This window comes from Podarcis erhardii, assembly GCF_964252035.2.
Source record: "Podarcis erhardii genome assembly, chromosome: 5".
NCBI classification, from domain to species: domain Eukaryota; kingdom Metazoa; phylum Chordata; class Lepidosauria; order Squamata; family Lacertidae; genus Podarcis; species Podarcis erhardii.
In genome coordinates, this window is record NC_138509.1 from 84,683,322 (window position 1) to 84,706,182 (window position 22,861).

At 48.0% G+C, this 22,861-nt stretch overlaps 1 protein-coding gene across 3 annotated transcripts in view; it reads left to right on the plus strand.

The window, feature by feature from the left end:
- Positions 1 to 839: 839 nt before the first annotated feature.
- LOC309342300 (acidic leucine-rich nuclear phosphoprotein 32 family member B-like) overlaps positions 840 to 22,861 on the plus strand; it is a 43,373-nt gene continuing 21,351 nt past the window's right edge. For 2 of the 3 annotated variants that reach the window (XM_081862813.1, XM_081862812.1), the window contains exon 1: positions 840 to 1,066. In XM_081862813.1, the coding sequence (XP_081718939.1) occupies positions 1,056 to 1,066 (11 nt within the window). In that variant the 5' untranslated portion in view covers positions 840 to 1,055. Of the gene's footprint in view, positions 1,067 to 1,189; positions 1,310 to 22,861 lie in introns of those variants that run through there. The other variant, XM_081862814.1, reaches the window with a different exon arrangement.

Sequence of the window (22,861 nt, forward strand, 5' to 3'; positions counted from 1 at the left end):
GTCTAAGTCCCCACAGTGCAGGAATATGCAACCATCTCATATGGGGATCAAACCTATGACCTTGGTGTTATCAGCACCTTGCTCTAACCCAGTGTTTCCCAATCGAAGGCCATATGGCCCCCTGGGAGACCCCAGGATATTCCAAGGAGGCCACAGGTGAAAATTGCAAAAAATGAGGGACCACAGCAGGAGGCTAGGGGGCCACAGAGGGAAGTGAGAAATGAAGAAGAAAAAATCATATATATTTTTAATTATGGAAAACGTCCTGATTGGCTGGCTATCTGCCTGGCCAATCACAAGTGGGTAAGGGGGCTGCCCACCAGGGCCCAACGCTCCTTTTTCCCCATGTGTGTTTTCTTGGAGCAAACCAGGACAGAGCTACCCAGGCAGACCACACACTCTGCCACAATACACTCTGGAGAACAGGGACTTCAGTCTTGATCCTCCATACTCTAATTCAATATTCCCCAAGCTGATGCCCTCCAGTTGTTTGAACCACAACTCCAATCAGCTCCAGCCAGCCAGGGAGGATGGGAGTTGTAGTAGTTCTAAACTTCTGGAAGGCACCAAGCTTGGCTTGGCTGCTCTAATCCGTTCTCAAAATGGCCCCCTGGCAAAACCTAACTGCTACTCTGCCATTCCTCTTTAATCAGGTAATAAAAAATGCTAGTATCTGGAAATAATTGACAACGTGGCAGATTTATCCCATTGATGAATCATGTATAACCTCGTGTGTGTTGTCAGCCTCTAGAAAACTCCCGAGGAAATAAAGCGTTCTTTGCTATTGGCTGGACCCACACAGGAAATCCTTCGATGCACTTAAGAGATTGGTAACAGTACCTCCTTCAGGTGGACGAGCATTGCGAGTCGAGCAGGCTGTCTCCTTAGCGACACTGAATCCAAAGAGTTCCAGCCAAGACCCCAAAGGGGTTTTTGTGTTTCTGTCAAAGGGATGCCGTGTTGCAAAGCCAGGAAGAGGAAAGATGGGGGGAGATGCTTTTTCGGAAGGCAAATAGCTTCATGGGAGCCTTGAAAGCTTCACGCAGCCGCGCAACATGTCTGAAAGGTAGGCAGCTGAAAGTAGGCGAGTAACTTTAGTCTTTGCACTATTGACTTGACACACTTTGAAAAACCAAGATAGGGTTACAGGATTGAGTGTCTCCTTTTTTGTATATTAATGCACAGTTAGCAGTCACTGAATGGCTGAGGCTGGTTCTGCGTGCTGGGAAAGCGAAGGAGAAATATGTCACTTATTCATTACTGAAGACAAATAGCATCCTCGAAGAAATGGATTATTTATGAAAAGCAGGTACAAACAGCCTCTCAAATGCGATATTAAATGTACAGTCGTTAACATTATTGACGACTAGCCTGGTGTCCGCGTTTTGCATCCGCCGGCAATGGCTAATTGTATGCGATATGGCTAATTATGCTAATTGGGCCTGAATTGCAAGTCAGAGACATTTTCTGTGCAGCAAAGAAATGAATGCCGCAATGTTAGGATAATCCTTCACTGTGTGGCCACACGTTGGAAAGGTATGTGCGTTGGTAAAATTGCTTCCAAATGGTTCCGTTATAATAGTTGGAGCTTCTAATAAAGCCCCAAAAGATATATTGCTGGGTCTAATGGCTCAAATGTCGGTGGTGGTGGTGGCGAGACCTGGAATGTGCACCTCTAAAGTATGCCAAGCTGCAGCTGGGTTGTTAAGCTAGCAGGAGAGAGATGGCTGCAATCACCAGAACAGCAGGGTCAGAACAAAATAAGAATAAAAAAAGAAAAATAGCAGTCACTGTGGAGTGTTCAAAGGACTTCGGTGTAATGTAGGCCTTCATAGATGAGGGTCCACAGCTATTTATTTCCATCCAGTCTCACATAATGGTCAACTGACCAGAAAAAATCACGCAGGTTTCTTTAGTTGTTCTGCTTTCAGGTACTTGCCAGAACATAAATAAGGAAGGCTTGCTGTTGTTTTTCCTCCCTAACCTGCTTGACTTTTTAAGCGGTATATTTTGGGCGAACTACACTGGCCACACAACCAAACTCTGGGCTCGCTAGCCCCCAAACCTACCTAAAAGAATCGGGTTCCACCTAGGGAGGCTGGGTGCCCTGTATTGGAAGGGTGGTTCTGTGTTTCATCCTCTGCTGTTTTCGCAGAAACTCACTAAAAACTGAGTGAATGCTATAGCAGACTTTATTCTTCATGAAGCCTGGGAGCCAGGCCACACCACTGGGTTAGTTCTCCAGGAGCTGGTCTTCTGGTCAAAGTTGCTTCTCTTAAAGGGGCCATGTGGCACTTATTTAGCTGGTGACACATACGCTACAGTCTGGTCCAAGTCCAGTTTAAAAATAAAGAATGGGAAGAAAGGAGGGCAGGATGGACCTTAGAGTTGCCCACCAACAGTTAGACTGAACAGGCACAGCTTCTTCCCTGCTGGGGTGAGAGGTCTTGTATTTTCACTGTAGCATTTACAAATGTGCATCCTTACATAAGTATTGTTGTTGTTGTTGTTTAGTCGTTTAGTCGTGTCCGACTCTTTGTGACCCCATGGACCAGAGCATGCCAGGCACTCCTGTCTTCCACTGCCTCCCGCAGTTTGGTCAAACTCATGTTGGTAGCTTCGAAAACACTGTCCAACCATCTCGTCCTCTGTCGTCCCCTTCTCCTTGTGCCCTCCATCTTTCCCAACATCAGGGTCTTTTCCAGGGAGTCTTCCTTTCTCATGAGGTGGCCAAAGTATTGGAGTCTCAGCTTCAGGATCTGTCCTTCCAGTGAGCACTCAGGGCTGATTTCCTTAAGAATGGATAGGTTTGATCTTCATAAGCATTAGTATATCCAAATGTTATGCAGATCCACGTCATCATTTGCCCTCTTTTTTGGGTGATGAACAAGTGTTCAACTCTACCCTTCGAGCAGCCTGCTTTGGGCTCTGTCCTCATGCCCTGCCCTGCCCTGCCCTGGCATCTGAATTTTGTATTTCAATGCTAGCAGTCCTAACCCCGCAAGCCGTCCCTCCCAGTCCTCACATCCCTCACATTTACTAGTCATTTCCAGCAATGCATTGTTTTTCCATTCATCGTTTTTCCATTCATCCCTGCCACTGAGATTGCAAAAAACCAAGCGCCACACACAGCCCTCTAATTCTATCTGGTGATTGTAAGTTGGCTCATGTAGAGCAAGAGCACAGTGCAAATAGGAAGAGCTGCTATGTTATCCTTCTCTTGATAACCCCCTGCCTGCATTGCCTGCCACTCATTGTTTCTTTCACACATAGAGTTGGTGTTCAGCCACAATGCTGGAGTTCCATTGCTGTGTGATTCACTTTTCTTATCTCTGTGGGTTTTGCTATTGGAGAATCCACTCCTGTGGTCTCAGATGACCCTGATTCTTTTCAAATGCTTTCTCTCCTCCCTCAGAAAAATTGAAGGTGGACATCCTAGGGCTATCAGACAGAAAAGGACAAAGGTTTGTTCTCTGCTGCCCCAGAGGGTGGTTCTTGAGCCACATCCACAACAGACATTTATAGCACTATTAGACCACTTTGAACAGTCATGGCTTCTTCCCAAAGAATTCTGGGAACTGTAGTTTGTTAAGGGTGCTGAGAGTAGTTAAAAGACCCCTGTGCCCCTCAAAAAGTGGCAATTCCCAGAGTTCTCTGCGAAGAGGCATTGGTTGTGAGGCTATACTGGAATTGTAGCTCTGGGAAGGTAATAGGAACCTCCTAACAACTTTCAGCACCCTTAATAAAATACAGTTCCTAGAATTATTTGTGGGAAGCCATCACTGTCTAAATTGGTACAATGATGCTTTAAATGTATTGTACGGATGCAGCAGTTGCTGGGAGGCTATTGGACAAGATGGTTCCGGTCATTGGATTACTCAGTATTGGGTGACTCACAGATGAATTGTCTCCATTAAAAAGTTGACTTTGAATGATATGAAATTGCTGACTCATTCACACATCCAAGCAATTGCTTGTTACTGTAGTCAGTGAGTGGTGATTACGAGCCCCTTTTAAGACACTGAGAGGGGATGAATGTTTATTTGAAACCTCCTTCCTTCCCACAGTACCATGTGTCAATATTATTTTTCTCTCCACTGGAAAAAAACCCCACCCAAATATGCATATAATATTTTCAGACACCATATATTACTATATTCAATAGTATATTGGATTCACTTGTAATGTGGTGCACAATTCCATATGGGATCCTCGTTTCATGTTTTATCACATAATACAAACATCTAGAACAATGGCAAAGGATCCTCTCTTTTTTTACATATAATGACAAACTGTATTTGCGTTATTGTAAATCTTACGATTTCTTCTTTTCTCTCCCCTCCCCTCCCCCCTCGCCCATCCAACATTACTTGGCAGCCAAGTCAGACAGCTGATTATCAAAAGTAATTTTTCTCAGAAGTCCCTGTTCTGTGGAGAGAAAAGATAATGACAGTCTTGAGTGCAGCACTGTTGACCGTAATCTATTTTTAATAAAGGATAATTTGGAGAACGTTTTTTCTCCTTCAAATGGTCAGAGCTAGATAAGGGCAGAAAGCTCTGGTAACATGTGGAAAATCTTCAACCAGTTCCTTGTTGTCAATTCTCCTCAGGATTCTGTGTGCAGTGGTCTCAAATCTTTTTTTTATATATATATAAATATTTATTAAGGTTTTTTAAATATAAATGCACACATAATAAGCGATCTTACTTCTATCACAACAATTTCATCACTTCTTTGGACTCCCTCACGTCTCCCGCTCCCATTTACATCGTTAAAATTTTTTTCCAAACAAATTATCAACTTGTTTGCAATCTCATGTCCACTCATTCAAATATAATCTAACACTTCTTCCAAAAAATTTTTATATTTTCTTTAGTCTCACTTATCATCAAATTTAAATCTAGTTTAGTGGTGGCCAGTTTTTTATAATCTAGCATCCTTCTTAACATTCAACCAAATTACAATATTTTTGTAGATACATCTTGAATTTCTCCCAGTCTTCCTCCATCTTCTCTTCTCCCAGATCACGGATTCTGCCGGTCATCTCGGCCAGTTGCATATAGTCCATCAGCTGCATCTGCCACTCTTCCAGTGTGGGTAGATCTTGAGTTTTCCAGTTTTTTGCGATGAGAATCCTTGCTGCCGTTGTTGCATACATAAAAAATGTTCGATCCTTCTTTAACACCTTCTGGCCGACAATACCCAGAAGGAAGGCCTCTGGTTTCTTTGTGAAGGTATACTTAAATACCTTTTTCAGCTCATTATATATCATTTCCCAAAAGACCTTCACCTTAGGGCATGTCCACCAGAGGTGAAAGAATGTTCCTTCATTTTCTTTACATTTCCAACATTTGTTATCAGACGAATGGTATATTTTGGCAAGTTTAACTGGGGTCATGTACCATCTATATATCATTTTCATAACATTTTCCTTCAGAGCATTACATGCGGTGAAGTTCAGCCCAGTGGTCCACAACCTTTCCCAATCCTCAAACATAATGTTATGCCCAATGTCCTGTGCCCATTTTATCATAGCCGATTTAACCATTTCGTCTTGTGTATTCCATTTTAGCAGCAAGTTATACATTCTAGATAGTACCTTGGTCTTTGGTTCTAACAATTCTGTTTCTAACTTCGATTTCTCCACCTGGAACCCTAACTTTTTGTCATTTTTAAAAACTTCTTTAATCTGAGCATAATGTAACCAGTCTCGCACCTTATCCTTCATTTTCTCCAAACTCTGCAATTTCCAATTGTCTCCATCTTTTTCTAATATTTCCCAATATTTTGGCCATTTGGCCTCCATATTGGGTCTTTTTCGGGCCTTAGCCTCCAGAGGTGAAAGCCACCTTGGAGTTTTATTTTCCAATAAGTCTTTATATTTTGTCCAGACATTAAACACTGCTTTCCTGACAATATGGTTCTTAAAGGCCTTATTGATCTTAACTTTGTCATACCATAAGTATGCATGCCAACCAAAAGCATTGTTAAAACCTTCCAGGTCCAGTACGTCAGTGTCTTCGAGAAGTAGCCAGTCTTTTAGCCAGCAAAAAGCTGCGGCTTCATAGTACAACTTTAAGTCTGGCAGGGCAAAGCCCCCTCTTTCTTTCGCATCTGTTAATATCTTAAACTTAATTCTGGGCTTTTTGCCCTGCCAGACAAATTTAGATATATCTTTCTGCCACTTCCGGAAGCACTCCGTTTTGTCCACAATCTGTAATGTTTGAAACAAAAACAACATTTTTGGCAATACATTCATCTTAATAGCAGCAATTCGGCCTAACAAAGAAAGCTTCAATTTTGTCCAACTATCCAAGTCTCTCTTAATTTCAGACCAACATTTTTCATAGTTATCCTTGAATAGACTCAGGTTTTTTGCTGTTATGTTTACCCCTAGGTACTTTACCTTTTTAACCATAGTTAATTCTGTTTCTCTCTGAAACCGTTCTGACTCTATGTCTGTCAAATTTTTTCCCAGCACCTTAGTTTTCTGTTTGTTTAATTTAAATCCCGCCACCCGACCAAAGTCCTGTATCAGTTGTAATACTCTTTTCGTACTAGATTCTGGCTCCTGCAGGGTCAAAACTAGGTCATCTGCAAAAGCTTTAAGTTTGTATTGTTTCGCTCCGACCTGAATCCCTTCCACCAACCGGTCCCCTCTGATCATGTTCAAGAGCACCTCCAGAACCGAGATAAATAACAGAGGGGAAATCGGGCAGCCTTGTCGTGTTCCTTTTTCAATTTTGAACTCTTCTGTAACCACATTGTTAACTATCAGTTTGGCCTTTTGTTCTGAATATATTGCATCAATCCCATTCTCAAACCCCCGTCCCACTCCCATTTCTTTCAAATTTCCCTTCATAAATTTCCAAGAAATATTATCAAAGGCCTTCTCCGCATCTATAAAAATTAACACTGCTTTTGTATTTATGTCTGTTTGCAAAAGTTCCAAAATGTCAATAATGTTCCTAGTATTAGCAAACATATGTCTACCTGGGAGAAAGCCTGCCTGGTCTTTATGAATTACTTCATTAAGAACTCTTTTAAGTCTACTTGCCAAAATGTCTGCAAATATTTTGTAATCCACATTCAGAAGGGAAATGGGACGATAGTTTTTGAGTTGTGTCTTTTCAGTTTCAGATTTTGGTATCAATGTGATAAAAGCTTCCTTCCACGATTCCGGCGCCTTCTTCCCCTCCATAATTTCATTACAGACCTCCATCATTGGTTGGATCAGATAGTCTTTTAATGTCTTATAATACTTGGAAGTCAAGCCATCTGGCCCTGGAGATTTGCCCAGTTGCATGTTCTGAATGGCTTGTTCAATCTCTTGTTGTGTTATTTTGTTGTTCAGGATTAATCTGTTTTTTTGTGACAACTTTGTTAGTCCATTTCTTTCCAAAAATTGTTTAATCTCAGCCTCATCTTGCGGCCCTTGAGTGTATAATTTTTTGAAGTATCTCTGGAAGCACTTTCTAATTTCCATGGGGTTCTGAATGTTTCTTCCTTCAATTTCTAGGTTTGTAACTGTATTTAATTTCTGTCTCTTCTTCAACTGCCAAGCAAGCAGTTTCCCACTGTGATGGCCTGGGATTCCGAGTCTGAGAGTGATCCGGAGGAATCCCAGCCGGCGCAGGAGTCCCCGCCTCCAGGGCCGGCTGAACTGGGGCAAGGCCTAGTTGCTGAGGAAACTCAAGAGCAGGCACCAGGTGAAATCATTCAGGCCCCAGAGGTGCTGGAAGACTCAGTGGCTACAGGTGAGCCTCCCCCGGGGCCCAGTAACCCTTCGGCCTCTCCTGATCTGCAGAGGCTTAGGGCAGAGAGGCGAAGGGAACTGGTGTCTCCCAGGAGGAGTGCTCGCCTTAAGGCCAAGAGAGGCGGGGCTTCTGGGGGCCGGGACCGCCCCCGGCCTTAGAAGAAGATAAAGGTCAGGCAGCCCGGTCCCAGGTTGCGGGAGCAACGTCGTTGTGAAGTATCTGCTTTACCCAGTCCTTGTTCGGCACTCCCAGTGTGCCTGTTCCTCTCCCGGCTTCCTGCGTCTGCCTTACCAGTGTTCCTGTTCCCCGCCTGGACTCCTGCTTCTGCCTTACCAGTGTTCCTGTTCCCCGCCTGGACTCCTGCTTCTACCCTACCAGTGTTCCGGTTCCTCGTCTGGCTTCCTGCTTCTGCTCTACCATCGTTCCTGCTACCCCGCCCGGCTCCCTGTTGATCTTGGCCTACGGTAATAGTACCTCATCCCCCCTGGGACCAGCACAGTTTGCTCCCGCCTTACCCGCACTCCCCCTTCGTAGGGGTGCGTTCGGGAAGAGCCAGAGGCCATGGCTGACCAGGCGGCTGCACTGGTGGATTTGGCCCAGAGGAACCAGACCTTGACTCACACCGTGCAGCAGCTCAGTGACGCGGTTGTGGCACTTCAGCAACGCTTGGAAGCCCTACCGGCTCCTGGGGCCGACGCCCCGGCTCCTGGCAAGTACCCAGTGGCTTTGCCTGAGAAATTTGATGGAGCCCCGGCCAGCTTTCCCATGTTCCTGGCCCAGGCCAAGCTGTATATTCAGGGGCGAGCCCGGAACTTTCCTGACGACCGCACCAAGGTGCACTTTTTGATTAGTTTGTTAAAGGACCAGGCGGCCAAGTGGGCGTTGCCGCTACTCAGGCAAGACTCCCCCTTGCTGGCAGACTATACGGGGTTTTGCAATCATTTGGAGGCCGCGTTCGGCAATCCCCAGAAAGGGAGTCAAGCCAACCGGGCGATTCGGCGCTTGAAACAGGGCAAGTCCACGGTGGCCGCATATACCACGGAGTTTCGGCTGCTGGCACAGGACTTGACCTGGAATGATTCGGCACTGCGGGACCAGTATCTCGAGGGGCTTTCAGACGAGGTACTGGACCAGTTGGCCACAATGGAACGCCCCACCACGCTAGACACTCTCATTCAACGGTGTCTACAAATAGACGATCGGTTGGAGGATCGTCGTCAGGCCCGGGGTCGCCGACACTTCCAGTTCACGGCACCAGCTTTTTCCAGCAGCCCCACGGTCACAACTGATTTAACGGAGGAGCCTATGCAGCTCGGGGCAGTGCGGCCACGCCTTTCCCCTGCAGAGAAGGCGCGGCGTCGGGAGGGAAATCTCTGTCTTTACTGTGGCGGAAGTGGACACTTCGCTCGGTCTTGTCCAGAGAAAACGCCAGCCGCAGGGAAACCGCCAACCCCAGTAGCTGATGGCCCTAGCTACCGGGGGTCCCAAACAGCACAGAATGGGGCCGCACCAATTGAATTACAACACCTTATGGTTCCGGTACATCTATACCCTCCAGGAGGGCCATGGATTCTTACCCATGCTCTGGTGGATTCAGGGGCAACCCGCTCTTATATGGACGCTGCTTTTGCTGCCCAGCATCGGGTGCCACTTCGGAACAAGCCAGAACCGGTACAGGTGGAGGCAATCGACGGACGGCCACTGCGTTCGGGCGCCGTAACTCAAGAGACCCAGCCCCTGGTCCTGTGCCTCCAGCAGCACCGTGAGATGCGAACTCTGGATATTGCTTCCATGCCCCGGTTCCCCCTGGTGCTTGGGATGGACTGGCTAGAGGCTCACAATGTGCAGATTGACTGGGTCAAACGGACTGTACACTTCCCAGACCCCAATTCTCCTGCTGAGACTGAGATGCTAGCAGCTGCGCCCACTGAGGAGGCGGCTGCGACGCTCCCCGCTGAGTACCGGGACTATCACGACGTGTTCGAGGAACGGGGGGCAGACCAGCTGCCGCCGCATCGGTCCTTTGACTGCGGCATAGACCTCCAGCCCGGAGCGCCTCTACCGGTGAGTCGCTTATACTCGTTAACCGAGCCAGAGCGCGAGGCTTTGCAGGACTTCTTGCGCAAGAACCTGGAGCGTGGGTTCATTAGACCCTCTACCTCGCCCACTGCTGCACCAGTGCTCTTTGTTAAAAAGAAATGTGGGGAGCTCCGCCTTTGCCATGATTACCGGGCCCTGAACAAAATTACCATCCCGGACCGGTACCCCTTGCCCCTTATTTCGGAGTTACTGGAGCGGGTGCAAGGGGCGCAGGTGTTCACCAAGCTAGACCTCCGGGGAGCCTACAATTTGATTCGGATCCGCGCCGGGGATGAGTGGAAGACAGCATTCGGGACCCGGTACGGACAGTTTGAATACCTGGTTATGCCCTTTGGTTTGTGCAACGCGCCTGCTGTGTTCCAACGGTACATCAACCACGTGTTCCAGGACTTGCTAGACAAGTACGTGGTGGTGTACTTGGATGACATTCTGATTTACTCCCGTGACCCGGCGTGCCACGAGGGCCATGTCCGGACCGTGCTGCAGCGCTTGCGCGAGCATCGTCTGTATGCAAAGCTCAGCAAGTGCGAGTTCCATCAGCAGTCAGTGGACTTCCTGGGTCATCGACTCTCACCAGGTGGGGTGCAAATGGATCCTGGGAAGGTGGCAGCGGTTCGAGAATGGGCGGCACCTCGGAACCGCAAGGACCTACAGCGTTTCCTGGGGTTCGCCAACTATTACCGGACCTTCATTGCGGATTATGCTCACCGCACCACCCCGTTGACCCGGCTTCTGCGCCCCAAGACGCCGTTTTCCTGGGACAAGGAGGCGGAGGAGGCATTTCAAGGGTTGAAGGCCTGTTTCCAGAGAGCGCCAATCTTGCAACATCCGGATCCTTCTCGACCCTTTGTGGTAGAGACTGACGCCTCCAGTACGGCTCTCGGTGCCGTCTTGTCTCAGCAGCACGGACCGGAAGCGCCACTCTTACCCTGCGCCTTCTATTCCCGCCAGCTCCTTCCAGCGGAGCGTAACTATACCGTGTGGGAGCGGGAACTGCTGGCCATCAAGGTGGCCTTTGAGGTTTGGCGCCACCATCTTGAAGGAGCAAGACACCCGGTGGAGGTGAGAACCGACCACCGGAACCTGGAATACCTCCAGACCACCCGCAAGCTGAACCAAAGGCAGATCCGGTGGGCGTTGTTCTTTTCCCGGTTCCAGTTCCGGATCCGCTACATCCCTAGCTCCCAAAACCAGAAGGCGGATGCCCTGTCCCGGAAACCTGAAGACAACGCAGACACGGTTCAGCAAGCAGCACCCACCACGATCCTACCACCAGCTGCGTTCCTGGCCACCCAGGAGGTCGAGCCACTGCAGGCTCGGGTGCGGGAACAGCAGCGGGTCGACGCTTGGGCCCAGGAACGACTCCGGGAACTGGCCGAAGGATCATGCCCTCAGTATCCAGGGCTGGTCTCGCATCAGGGTCTTCTGCTGCACTACGGGCGCCTGTACATCCCACCAGGGCCGCTGCGGGCTGAGGTTCTCCGGATGACCCATGACGCTCCAGCGGCGGGACACTTTGGGCGGTATCGGACCACCCATCTGGTAAGCCGTGAGTTTTGGTGGCCCCGTTTAAAGGCTGACGTGGCTCGCTACGTCGCTGGTTGTGACGTCTGCAGGCGGGCCAAGGGGCCTACCGGGCGACCCCCCGGCCTCCTTCAGCCGTTGCCGGTTCCACCACGTCCTTGGCACACAGTTTCTCTAGACTTTGTAGTGGAGTTACCCCCGTCTCGTGGCTGCACCTGCCTTCTAGTTTTCTCCGACCACTTCACGAAGATGGTGCACTGTGCCCCCTGCCCATCCATACCCTCAGCTAAGGAAACCGCGCAGCTGTACCTTCAGCATGTCTTCCGCCTGCATGGCCTACCTGAGCGTGTAGTATCCGACCGCGGCGTTCAGTTCACGTCCCGGTTTTGGCGTGCTTTGCACCAGGCCCTCGGAACAGAGGTCTGTCTCTCATCTGCTTACCACCCACAGACTGATGGCCAGACGGAACGGGCGAACGCGGTACTGGAACAGTACCTCCGGTGTTACTGCAGCTACCAGCAGGACGACTGGGTCGACCACCTAGCATTGGCGGAGTTCGCTTATAACAACGCGGTGAATGCGTCCACCCAGCAGACCCCGTTCCAAGCCAGTTATGGCCTTCATCCACGGTTGTTTCCGGATGTGCTGCCGGCATCTACGGTCCCTGCGGTGACAGAGTGGCTTCAGGAGCTCCAGTCCCAGCAACAGCTGTTGATGGAGCAGCTACACCAGGCCAAGGAGGCGTACAAGGTCCAGGCCGACCGCCACCGCCAGGTGGGGCCGGAACTTCACGTCGGTGACTTGGTATGGCTTTCCACTCGCCACCTCCACCCTTCTCGACCTTCGCGGAAGCTGGACGCCCGGTTCACCGGCCCGTTCCCTATCGTGGACCAGGTCTCGCCTGTAGCATTCCGTCTCCGGTTGCCAGCAAACCTGAAGGTTCACCCGGTATTCCACAGGTCCCTTCTGAGTCCGGTGGCCCCACCCGACGAGTTCCACCCGGACCGTCCCCGACCGGAGCCAGTCTTGGTGCAGGGAGAGCCTGAGTACGAGGTGGAACGCATTCTGGACTCCCGATACCGCAGGGGAAGGCTGCAGTATCTCATTGACTGGAAGGGGTATGGGCCAGAGGACCGTTCCTGGGAACCAGCGGTCAACGTCCACGCACCTGCCTGCATCCGGGAGTTTCATGCAGCGTATCCCAGCAAGCCGGGTCCGGGCCCTCAAGTGAGGGGGGGGCCTGGGAGGGGGGATGGTGTGATGGCCTGGGATTCCGAGTCTGAGAGTGATCCGGAGGAATCCCAGCCGGCGCAGGAGTCCCCGCCTCCAGGGCCGGCTGAACTGGGGCAAGGCCTAGTTGCTGAGGAAACTCAAGAGCAGGCACCAGGTGAAATCATTCAGGCCCCAGAGGTGCTGGAAGACTCAGTGGCTACAGGTGAGCCTCCCCCGGGGCCCAGTAACCCTTCGGCCTCTCCTGATCTGCAGAGGCTTAGGGCAGAGAGGCGAAGGGAACTGGTGTCTCCCAGGAGGAGTGCTCGCCTTAAGGCCAAGAGAGGCGGGGCTTCTGGGGGCCGGGACCGCCCCCGGCCTTAGAAGAAGATAAAGGTCAGGCAGCCCGGTCCCAGGTTGCGGGAGCAACGTCGTTGTGAAGTATCTGCTTTACCCAGTCCTTGTTCGGCACTCCCAGTGTGCCTGTTCCTCTCCCGGCTTCCTGCGTCTGCCTTACCAGTGTTCCTGTTCCCCGCCTGGACTCCTGCTTCTGCCTTACCAGTGTTCCTGTTCCCCGCCTGGACTCCTGCTTCTACCCTACCAGTGTTCCGGTTCCTCGTCTGGCTTCCTGCTTCTGCTCTACCATCGTTCCTGCTACCCCGCCCGGCTCCCTGTTGATCTTGGCCTACGGTAATAGTACCTCATCCCCCCTGGGACCAGCACACCCACATTTATTCGCCGATTCAAAAGTTTTTTGTTTCATTAATTTAATCTTCCATTCTATTTCTTGGTTTATCAATTTGGAATATTGTGCTTGGTATAGTTTAATTTCTCTCAGAATCGGCTGTGACTTCGGATTTGATCTTAATTTCATCTCCAATTCTTTAATTTTCTGCAAGATCTTATCTTTCCTTTCATTTTGTGTCCTTTTCTTTACGGCGTTCTGTTGTATCAAGAACCCCCTCATCACAGCTTTGCTTGCGTCCCAGATAGTTCTTTTTTCCACCGTAAAAATCTTTTACATCCCTCTGCAGTATCTGATAAGTGAGTCCTCCCAGCAAAAGCAGAAAGCGCAGAGAGGGGACCAATTGCTTTCTTGTTGATGAGGTGTGAGAGTACCCGATTCCACATCTAAAACATGCAGCCTAATTGCTGATGTGAAACCTACCAGCTACAGTTGATGTTTCTAAGGTGTGTTTAATTTAGTTAGCTTATGGCAAGGGGACGTTATCATCCTATAGTTGAATTTGTTTTGTGATTATTCCCCCCCCCCCAATTAGGCTTATGGAGTTCGTTAGTGAGATTCTTGCCAGTGGGGAGGGGAGGGGAATTGGCAACAACATCGCAGTCCCTATCTACCAATGTTGATTATCAATGCTGAAGCCAGTGTGGTGTAGTGGTTAAGAGCGGTAGTCACATAATCTGGGGAACCGGGTTCGTGTTTCCGCTCCTCCACATGCAGCTGCTGGGTGACCTTGGGCTAGTCACACTTCTCTGAAGTCTCTCCACCTCACCTCACAGAGTGTTTGTTGTGGGGGAGGAAGGGAAAGGAGAATGTTAGCCACTTTGAGACTCCTGAAGGGGAGTGAAAGGCAGGATATCAAATCCAAACTCTTCTTCTTCTTCTTCTCTTCATGGATGTGGCCCAAGCAATTGCCCCCTGCACACACACACACACACACACACACACACACACATACCCAAACAGAGATGACTATGCATTTGTGAACATGAACTACCTTTCATCTGGTTTGTCCCCAGAGACCCACTTGCAGCAGTCTTCAAATATCAGCAGTCCCAACCTAAAGAGAGACCTCTCCTGTTACAAATTACCAGGGGGCTGAAAGAAAAGGCCTAGGACTGAGGAGGGATAAATATTATAGCCCAAGGGCCACATTCCTTCAATGGGAACCTTTCCACGGCCACATAACAGCGGTAAGTGTGCCCAGAGGCAAAAGTGAGTGGAGCAACAGATATGTCTCTTGATTTTGTACAGTAGGCTGCCTTGAAGCCATGGAGACTTTACTGCACACCTTTCTCTATCCAAACAAGTAAGAGGCATTATCGCAGTTCAATATTACAGCCAGGCAAAAGCATGCAAGGACAGGGCCAAGCTGAGCCAGTGAGGGATGTGGGATGTGATGGAGCATGGCCTAGGGAGATTCCTGGGGGCCAGATAGATAGAACTGGAGGGCCACATATAACCCACTCACACACACCCCACTTTCCTGGACTTGAGGTTTCCCACTCCTGGTCTAGAGCTATGAGCATAGCAGGTTTCTGTGAGAGCATTAGTGGTATGAATTCGTCTCTAGAAGTAAGGCCTGTGATTTATGGGAACAACCAATTTCTCACTGTGGGCAAAAGGAGGGAAATAACTCTGCCAAGAAAGACAGCATGAATCTTCCCCCCCCCCCCACTTAATGGTTGATATCATCTAAAGCGCGTCTCCCAGAGGGCCTGTTTGGAGATTCAGACCGAGCCAAAGTGCTCTCCGATCTAGGCAGAAAGCTAAGGTAGTTTAAAATATGGTAAGCTGTAATTGTTTTAAATTGCATCCTGCCTCTACTGCCACAATTAGTTAAACTCACCCTTAAGAGGCAATAATAAAAAGGAGAGCGAGGGGGAAATTGTCATCTAGCTGAACCGATCACCTTACCTGGAGTTTTAAAATATTATGAGGTGTGAAAATACAACCAGCTGAAGCTCAGCATCTTGCTGGCTGAAATGCTGTTCACCTTGAATGTATCTTTTATATACCTGCCCTACAGCACCAATTCCCCAGCCGCCATTTAGCTCAGCTCTGTCTAGTATGAAAGAGAGCAAGTTCCCAGAATCTGAGCCAGAGGCCTCTCACGGCACTTCCGCCTGTGATGCTTTTAGCTGGAGATGGAACCTCTGACCTTCCGCTTGTCCATGTCCTGTGCTTTCCAGATATGGTCTCCCACTCTCTTGCTTCTTTCAATGGATAGAGGTATTAAGGCAGCTTTATGGGATAAGAAGAGTGCAGAGAAGGCTTGTGGTGTTTTCGCCATCTGTGTTCGTTTATGAAGACACAAGAAGGCCAGATGGGAAGGAAGCAGGCAGAAAGGCGGGCGCAGGAAGATGTTTTAAGGCAGGTCAATCTATAGCCTTTGTGCATTATACACATGGAGATCCATCCATGCAATTAAGGGGAAGTAAGGCCCCACCACTAGCTTTTTCTCCATAAGAACAGCCCTGCTGGATTGGATCAAAAGCCTTTCTAGTCTAGCATTCTTTTCAACCAAATTGTGCTGGTCCCAAGGGTTAATCTTTCGGCGAGGTCTGAGTCCAGTCCGAGGTCATGGGTGCGGTATGGAGGCTGTCCGTCAAAGCTGAAGCGGGGTCCAAGGCAGGGAGTCAGGTGAGATCAGGAACTCTGGCAGAAGAGCAGGACAGGGTTCAGGCAGAAACAGGCTACCAACAATGTTGCTCCCACAACCTGGGCCTAGGGCTAGCTGGCTTTTATCTGCCCCAAGGCATAGGGCGGCCCCGGTCCACAGGTGACTCGCCTCTCCTGGCCTGAAGGCGAACACTCCTCCTGCGGGAACTTAGTTCCCTCCGCCTCTCTGCCCTGAGCCTCTGCAGCTCAGGAGAGGCTGGAGGGTTATCGGACCCAGAGGCAACCTCAGCTTCCCCTGATGGGGCTGAGAGTGGAGCACCTGCAGGCAATGGGTCCTCCATCATCTCAGGAGCCAGAGCAGACTCAGCTGGTGCCTGCACCTGAGGATCCAGCACAGGTGAGGACCCTTCAGGCTCAGGCCCCAGCCCCGGCTCAGCTGGTTCTGGAGGCAGGGACTCCTGTGCAGGCTGGGATTCCTCAGGTTCAGCATCCCAATCCCAGGCCATCACACAGATACATCCCTGGGGCCATAGGATACGTTGGCTCTCTCCTTCCAGTGTTGGGGGGGACAGAGAGAGAGAGAGAGAGAGAAAGCTCTGACCTTGGAGAAGGAGATCTAATGCCTGATTCCTCTCTCTGAATCTCCCATGGCTTTATCTAGCCTTCCAAATATGGGATCTCCAACAACAATAGGTGTGGAAGAGGGTGACTATCAAGGCATGCTAGAGCAGACCAGGGGAAAACCTGTGCCTTCCTGATCCCAAGACACAAACTAGAGATTTAATTTTGCCAGCCAGGAACTAGTGTAGCTCAATCCCATTTCTTTCCCTCCAGTTACTCTTTCGCATATCTTTAGAGCCAGTCTGCAACAGGCTTCATATTTGAATATCATCCTATCAGATCAGCTTCTTCATCCAGCTGTCGCTTTTTTCTTTTATCTTCATTTCTTCTTTTATCTTCTTTTTTTTTTTTTGCCGCAACTTTGCATTTTCTTAGCATTAAATATCTACAACTGAACCTGTGGTATCCCTGCCGTAGCATTTTCAATCTCGCATTCGTAGACTAAATCATTTTAACAAATGACTATAATTTAAATCAGGGGCGGGCAGACTTGAGGCTTGTCGGATCTGCTTGGTTTTTACTAGAATCCCAAGGTCTGCCCATCAGAGCCATTTTCAAAAGGGCAAGATGCTTAGAGTGAAAGAAAAGGGTGCCTCGGAGCACATTAGGAGTATAGGAATTTCTTTGCAGCACCCAGCAATGAACCGAGCTCACAATCCTTTAACACCAAATTCCGCACCTTCTTGGAAGAAGTTTTCCTCTGAATACCAGTGGCAAGAAATCAAAAGTGGGGAAGAGTTGTTTCACTCAAATCCTGCTGGCTGGCTGGCTTCCCATGGAAATCTGCTTGGCCACCGTGAGAATGCTAGATGCTAGACTTGATGGGTCTTTGGGAGCTTTCTTGATGTTCCTCAACACCAGCATCCATGGTTTTCCTCTAGACTTGGTTAAAGCCATTTTGGGGTTGACTCTGCAGAAAAGAAGCTGCAAAGGAATGGCACAGAAGAAGACCTATCCAGATCCAAGCCAATAACTCTTTTGCATTTTCTCTAGATGTTTATTAGTTCAGTAAATTGTTCCTACGTGGCCTCGGTCTCTTAAGAAAATATTGCTGCTGCTGCCAGACTTCTATCTTGGAAAACATCCCTATAGAAACCTGATCAAAACTGGGTAATGTTAATAGTGAACTACAGTGGTACCTGTTGCTATCAAAGGGTTAAAAGGTAGCAGAAATGCTCTAATCACTGAGCAGCTGGAGGTCATTAGGCTTCCAGGAACATGAGTTTGTATAAATAGTCTCCCGTGTGTTTGTTTTCCCCCTTCTCCCCTTTTGGGCGTGTTTGTGTTTGCTGATATGTGTGGTTCGTCGCCGGGGTTTCTTTTGTAAATAAACCTTTTTCTTTGAGTTTCAAACCGCTTGCTCCAAGATTTCTCTTTGAAAAGATACTGCCTCTCCTGCCCTTCTTAAACCGCTGCGCGAAATGCTCTGCTGTAATGGGACTTGTGACGATGGAAGCGCACTGGACATTTACTTAGCATTAAACTAATTAAAGTTTAATGGGACAGGTTATGGTCGTTTGTACGTCAAGAAGGAGATAAGGAGTGCAGTTCAGAGTGATTTATGCAAGGACTGGCGCGAAGTCAGAAGCGGTTGCCGACAACGAAAGCCTTCAAAGCAGCTTGAGTCCTGCAACGTGCCTAGAAACGTTTTAAACAGGCACTGAGCAGTTTGTACTCGCTGGAAGACATCTTATTCCTCAAGGAGCCACCTCAGCAGCTGGGAGACGGTCTACAGGTGTGTGAGTATCGTTCCTAAGCCCCAGGGAGGATGGCAGAGTCCCAGGAAAGTTTTTCTGTCCCGTTTACGCGACTCATTGGGAAAAATTGGCAAGTTTGGAAGGCTAGAGTAAGGGTTTGGTTGCAAGCAAAAGAGTTGTGGAGTTGTACTGAAGCACCGCCTTTACAGGCAGCTGCAGACACGTCTGCAGAAGACAAAGCAGCAGCAGCAGCTTCACAGAAACGCGACAGGAAAGCCCAAGGTCTACTAGTTTTGGCAGTGGGACCAGAGCAAATGCCTTATGTTTCTGAGTTAAAGAACACGCATGAGGTCTGGACGGTTCTGCAGCGGTTAAATTCCAGAAACACTGCGGGGGCCAAGATCCATGCTACAAGATGTTTGTTTGATTTACGTCTCCAACTGGGAGCATGTGTGAAAGAACATATTGCCAAAATGGTGTCTGCCTTTAATCAACTAAGACAGCTGGGCATTCCTTTCTCTATGGAGCAGCAGTCATACATATTGTTGTCTTCTCTTGATAAAAGCTATGAGACTCTAGCTCTAACTTTGGAAGCTATGCCTTCAACTGAATTAACCCTTGAATACATTTCATCTCGGCTTGCAGATGAACAGGATAAAAGGCAAAGAGAAAGAGGTTTGTCTTCAAAGGGGAGTTATGCTGTGCCTAAGAGTGGGGATGCTGAGTTTGAGAACACAGTCAATGCTTTTGCAGCTAGACACTGTTTTCGCTGTGGTTCCCCTTCCCATTTAATCAGGAATTGCACACGTGAACCTGGTCAAGACAGCACCAAGGCCGTTACCCCTAGTTACCAGACAAGGAGTTCCAGGGGACGTCGAAGAAGAGGAGGAGGTCGTGGCTACTCCCACAGCACACAGCACATGGCTTCAGCAATGGCGTTGATGCAAGGGCGTGGCCAAGGCAGCAATCTACGCTGGTTGATCGACAGTGGTGCATCTCACCACCTGGTGGCGCCATCTAGTGTCCGTTTGCAGAATTGCAGACATTTGCAAACCCTTTAAGTTGTGACAATGGCAGATTCAACTAAACGTTCCTTAGAGACCGTAGGCACAGTGTTCTTGAATTGTTTGCAAACAGAAATTGATGCCTATGTGCTAAAGGGAATGAAGGGGTGTATTTTGTCTGTGTCAGAACTTGATAGAGTTGGGTTTAAAACTGTATTTGAAAATGGGGTTTGCACTATTTCAAAGAATAACGTATCTCTTTTGCAGGTGGAATGCAGAGATGGGTTATATTATTTTGAGACAAGTCCAGATGAAGTTGAACAGGTTCATGCTGGTTGTGTGAACTAGCCTACCCATAATTCTTGTGTTCATTTATGGCACCGTCGTCTGGGACATATTAATTTTCAGTATGTTAAAAGGCAACCTGAATTATCAGAAGGGTGCAAAATGAACAAATGTACTAAGTATTTGGATTGTACTGCATGCAAAAGGGCGAAGGTTCATAGATGCAGCTATCCCAGTTCAGATAGGAAATCTGACAAAGTATTCCAACTTGTGCATATGGACCTATGTGGCCCAATGCCTGTTGCTAGCATGGGAGGTTCGAGGTATGCACTGTGTCTCTCGGATGACAAAACGAAGGTTACATGGTTTTTTCCTCTCAAAACAAAAGCAGATACTGCAGAAACAGTTAAAAATTGGGTTCATGCAGTAGAACTTGAATTCGGTACTAAAGTACTTGCTTTTCAGACAGACAGAGGGTCAGAATTTACCGGGTCTGTGTTGCAGAATTTCTTTAAGAAAAAGGGAATTAAGCATCGTCTGTCTACACCTTATTCCCCCCAAGAAGGAGGCGTGGCCGAACGTAAAAACAGGGTTCTGCAAGAGTTGGCAAACTCTATGTTGTTTGATGCTAAACTCCCTCAAAGTTACTGAGCGGAAGCCTGGCAGGCGGCTACTCATATTCTGAACCGAGTATATAATTCAGTAATTGACACTACCCCATATTTTGCTTTATATGGGAAGAAGCCCAAAATTAATTACTTCCAAGTGTTTGGATGTCAAGCCTATGTACTTATCCCAAAAGCGTTAAGGAAAAAGGGAAGTCCAAGGGCTAGGAAACTCATCTTTTGTGGGTACGAACCACACGCCAAATCTTGGAGATTCGTGAACCCAAATGGGGATACTACAAGAGTGGTCCTCAGTAGGAGCGCTGAATTTTGTGAGCAGTCCGGATGGACTCACTTACATGCTAACCCTGACATTTTGAGAGATGATTTAGGCATTTATGCTGAGAATGAAAGTCCAGAGAGTAGTGAGCCAGAAGGGAATGGTGCACATGGTTCAGATGCAGATTCTGACCAGGCACAAGGTTCTTCTCCTAAGGTAGAAAAGCCAGAATCTAGGAGTGTTCAAACATCGCCAGTCAGTAGGCCTAGCAGACAGCAAAAGCGAAGCAGGTCGCCTGCAACACCAAGCCCAAGGGAGGTATCTGAACGGAGGTCTTTATCCCTAGGGGCGCGTCCAGATATAAAGTCTGAGACAGATTCTGACAGCCAACGGTCAGAGGGGGCACAAGAGGAGCAATTGCGCAGGTCAAAACGTGCCACAAAGGGCAAGCCGCCAGAGCGGTTTAAGGTGACAAGTGTATACGTAAATATGGCACAGTGTGAGCCAGATAGCTATATGGAAGTACAACAGCTTCCAAGCTCAGAAGCCGTAAAGTGGCAGGAAGCAATGGAAAAAGAGATGGCTTCAATGACGTCTCTCGGTGTGTTTACAAGTACAGAGCTTCCGAAAGGGCAACAAGCTGTAGGTTGTCGATGGGTATATCATTTAAAGCCCACAACTACTGAAGAGTTGCAATATAAAGCCCGACTAGTTGCAAAAGGGTTTTCGCAGCGCAAAGGTGTTCACTATTCTCAAATCTATGCCCCTACTTCAAGATCGGAGTCACTAAGAATGCTTTTAGCCTCTTCAGCTAAGAAGGGAAATAAGCTGTTTCATTTTGATGTCAATGTGGCTTATTTAAATGCAGACTTACAGGAGGAAGTCCATATGACACCACCACCGGGTTTTGAAGGAGACAAGCCAAACCAGGTCTGGCGCCTACACAAATCCATTTATGGGTTGAAACAGTCCGCCCGTAATTGGAATTCCTGCTTGAACGATGCTCTAGAGAGCATGGGGTTCAGAAAGAGCGCAGCAGATGCATGTCTTTATCTAAAAGGCTCGGGATGTGAACAAGAAGCAGTCTTAATATTTGTTGACGATTTATTATACAGTGGAAAGGATGATAAACTTGCACAACAATTTGCCACAAAGCTTGGAGAAAAGTTTCAGATAAAATCACTAGGCACTGTATCTGTTTATCTAGGAGTTAAAATTCAGCAAGATGAAAATGGGAACTATTGGCTCAGCCAAGAAGCTAAGATCCAGCAGTTGCTGGAAAGGTTTAAAATGGACAACTGTGCTGGTGTTAAAACCCCAATGGAGTTAAGTTACCTAAAGGATGCTCAAGCCGAGCAACAGGCAGAGTTCTGTAATCCCGGGGTTTACCAGTCAGCGATAGGCAGTCTACTCCACATTGCACAGTGGACTCGGCCCGATATAACATATGCTGTCAACATGCTGTGTAGACAAGCTGAAAAACCATCAATGCATGCTTGGCAAGGAGTAAAAAGAGTTTTAAGGTATCTCCAAACTACCAAAAGGTTTCGCTTAAAACTATCAGCAGAGGGCAGCACACAACTTGAATGTTGGGCCGACAGTAGTTGGGCAGATGCTGGACCAGATAGAAAATCAGTGTCAGGAATGGCGATAAAATTTGGAAATGCACTAATTGGTTGGAGATCAAGAAAGCAATCACTTATAGCTTTAAGTTCAACTGAATCTGAGTTCAATGCATTATCAGATGTATGTAGAGAACTGGAATTTTATAAGCAACTGGTACAAGAATTGTTTGGAGAATGTTCCCTACCTATCAGAGTGTGGGAAGACAATCAACCTTGTATTAAACTAGCTAAATCAGGTCAATTCAAGGCACACACAAAACACTTGGATATCCGTTATCAAAATGTATGCCAAAGTGTAAAACAAGGTTTAATTGAACTAAAGTATTGTCCAAGCCAAGAAAATCTCGCAGACGGTTTTACGAAAGCTTTGAGTCCGCAATCTCATAAATGTTTCTGTTCAGGTTTAAATTTGAATTAAGGTTGGTACAGCTCAGTGTTACGAGCGAGAGGGGGTGTTGCTATCAAAGGGTTAAAAGGTAGCAGAAACGCTCTAATCACTGAGCAGCTGGAGGTCATTAGGCTTCCAGGAACATGAGTTTGTATAAATAGTCTCCCGTGTGTTTGTTTTCCCCCTTCTCCCCTTTTGGGCGTGTTTGCTGATATGTGTGGTTCATCGCCGGGGTTTCTTTTGTAAATAAACCTTTTTCTTTGAGTTTCAAACCGCTTGCTCCAAGATTTCTCTTTGAAAAGATACTGCCTCTCCTGCCCTTCTTAAACCACTGCGCGAAATGCTCTGCTGTAATGGGACTTGTGACGATGGAAGCACACTGGACATTTACTTAGCATTAA